This window comes from Rhinoraja longicauda, chromosome 13 (genome assembly GCF_053455715.1).
Source record: "Rhinoraja longicauda isolate Sanriku21f chromosome 13, sRhiLon1.1, whole genome shotgun sequence".
NCBI classification, from domain to species: Eukaryota; Metazoa; Chordata; class Chondrichthyes; order Rajiformes; family Arhynchobatidae; genus Rhinoraja; species Rhinoraja longicauda.
Window position 1 is genome coordinate 8,099,108 of NC_135965.1, and position 3,096 is coordinate 8,102,203.

Here is a 3,096-nt window from a genome sequence, read left to right on the forward strand (position 1 = left end):
TAAAAGTCACGTCAAGTTTATGTTGGCTGGTCTTTCAGAGCGAGGAGATAACGACTTCAGAATTCGTGTCAAACCATATTTCCACTCTCCCTCCAATTAATTGCGTTTCCATTCCCGAGCATCAGCAACAATGTCTTATCCAACTATGTTGCTGCCGTCCAGGACTTCAGTGTTGCTGGGATTAACTAGGATAAGGGTTTTTGTACTAAAATCCAATTTATCAGAAAATAGCTGCAGACCCTTAAGGACAGTGGAAGCGACTGCAATGGGTCCCCGGAATTCACCCACGGTGTATCAGAGCCCTGCAGGCCCCACGGTCTCTTTGCATTTACACCTGAGCCGATCTTCCCACGCCAAACGTGAATGGGATTCAAACTCGGGGAGTCGTGCCCTTTCTCAGCGATTGCGAGTTAGTTACTGGTGGGAACCCGACTGAATGCCGTTGTCCACCCTTCACTTGGAGGAAGAAGTGGCGGGTTAGAGCCGAGGGCGCCTATAATGAGGAGCTATAAAAACCTGATACAAATTTGAACCACCATAAAAGCAGTTCAGGGTTGTCACTTTAAAACCAGCTGGATAACGGGTCCCGATTTTATAGATATGATCGCACTTCCAGGTGAATTCAGATTTAAGGAGCATGTGCGATTATAACATACGTTATTGGAAGAACATGACTGGTGAATACTCCAAGCGCTGAACATTGCCATAATGGATTGTTCGGTCAATTCACTCAAAGGCAACGCTGACGGAATATGAAAATAAATCAACATTAGTCCCGACAGCCTTCAACCATTTATTCATTCACCAAGTACAGTGAAAATGGTCATAAAATGTACAATGATTCATTCTTAGAATGTCATTACAATTTTTTTTGCTCTTATATATCTTGGAATGATTTCTTCATTTAAAATTACGCATCGTGTAAACATGCACAGATAACGAGATTAAGCTTCATAAAAGGTTACAAAATTAAATTAAAAAAACACAGCTTCAAAAGAGTCCAAAAAAGAGAATAGTCAATGTTAACAGCGCATTATTTTAAACTTCTTAAACAGTGCACTAGTATTTCCCATAACCCTTTAAATTTCACAAATCCGTCAGCAATGCTTATTCACTATATATATTTTTTAATACATATTTTTTAGCATTGATGTGTGCAAATAAAAATAATTTAAAGAAACAAGTAAAAGACTAAGAGGTTCATAAATAACATTCAATAAGTCTCTTTCCAATACTGATACAGGATAGACCAAAGTCAACCAGTCTTTCAAGTCAATGGACCCGGTCAATACATCCTTACCAAAAATACAAACATTTTTTAATGCAATACAATACATAGACTAGCATTTGTTTTTTACAAAGATTTAGATATAAAAATACAAGTACGAAGAATTCCATTAGAAAGAAGCGTGCCAAACTGTTAATGACTGTTGGCATCAATATTGGCACTGTGACCGGAAGCTCATGCAACAAGATGAATTATTATTATTTTTTAAATTTTATATTTTGATGCAAAAAAAAAATCCTTCCTTTACGCCCTTTGCCTCGTGCTTTCATTCATTCATTCCTTCCATCCGCCATCGAGTCTGTTTTGCTGACTGCCATTGTCTCCGATTAACGGGAGTGTTAGTGGTAAAGTCTGTGGTGAATTCGGAAATGCACAGCTCCGCAATCTCGGTGCATCGGCTGAGAGAAGACGATGTTTTGTTGACCTCGGTGCTCCATTTCTGTGCGTTTCGCTTGGAGTGGAAATCTGAAATGGACAGCTACTTGATCTGTGTGTGCCTTGGGTAATGGTGCTGATATTGACAGCTCCTCAATTTTGTGTGCATTTGTTTGGATTGGAGATTCGTCAGCAAGACCCAAAATCTCTCTAAACAATCCATTGAACGCACGCACAGCCCAAAAGTGCTTTCAAAAGTTTGGGAGTCAGGGTAGCGCCCTTTCAGCTTACACTCCAGACGAGGTTTTGTCTCCCCTCCCCTTCAGAACATCATCTATCCTGTCGTCTTCGACAACAACTGCAAATCAATTACAAGCAATTTAGAGTCTGCAACGCAGCCTCAACACGGTCAGATTGAGAGAAAAACACACCAAAATACCATATCGCTCAATACACTAGACCAGAAAGGCAATAAACGCGCGCATGCATGTTATCCCATATTCCACCAGCTTTCCATCCCAGTCAGAAATAGCCAAACCCATCCTGTGGCAATTCGAGTCACTGACCCTAAATATTGCTAAATGTCGCACGGTATTTAGACCGCGAAGAAATTCACTCCGGCAGATATCTTTGCCTGGAAAACTGTTAAGAGATGACTGAAATTTGACGCAAAGGGATCTTGTGTTAAATTCCATGTTTTAATTATCAAAAAAAGGGTTATTGGCTTTACTGCTACATGTTTTGCGATGGATTTAAATAATAGGAGATTAACAACACAATTAAATGACCAAACTGAATGTTGAAGGAGACTGAAATGTGTCAATTTCTGTCACTGAATCATGTGAGATTCTAATGCAACAGGGTGTGTTTTTCTGACGCGAGGGTCATGATTTCACAGAATGAGAAAACATGTTAAAGGGCCGCTTTATATATTTCTTAAATTAAGTTTGTTCGGCTTTGTGAAATACAACAAATGTGTGGTCAAATATTGGGGCGGTGTGGGACGATCAAAGAGGCAGCTCCTGAACAAACCAAGAACCGGGACAGTTGAAAATGATACTAATTCGCCTCTAAATTACCCCAAACAGGCAAAAGATGCAGTGAAATGAGTGGATTCGCTTCAACAATGAACTCACAGGTGAACTAACGGACGGGCGAAATAAGAACGCGAAAGGCTGTTTGTTATTCCTCTGGAAAGGAAAGCAGATGTCGAAAATCTGGTCGCATTTTTGATTTTATTGCTAATTAGAATTCAACCGAATACTGGTCAACAAACGCAACCCCGAAGCCACGAGGAAACAGATGCTGAGTGGGATTTGTGGCGTTTCTTTCCTCGTAAATACCCGCCGTGCATCTTACACCGGAGCGGCGGACAATTTTAACCAGTAATAACTTGGGGCAAAACATGGGTACCATTCGGTTAAGAGATAAAA

At 40.3% G+C, this 3,096-nt stretch overlaps 1 protein-coding gene across 1 annotated transcript in view; it reads right to left on the minus strand.

Moving 5' to 3' along the window:
- Positions 1 to 780: 780 nt before the first annotated feature.
- The window catches only part of camk2n2a (calcium/calmodulin-dependent protein kinase II inhibitor 2a), a 3,190-nt gene continuing 874 nt past the window's right edge, over positions 781 to 3,096 (minus strand). The window contains exon 2 of the mRNA XM_078410278.1: positions 781 to 2,021. Coding sequence (XP_078266404.1) covers positions 1,951 to 2,021 — 71 coding nt within the window. The 3' untranslated portion in view covers positions 781 to 1,950. The remainder of the gene's footprint in view (positions 2,022 to 3,096) is intronic.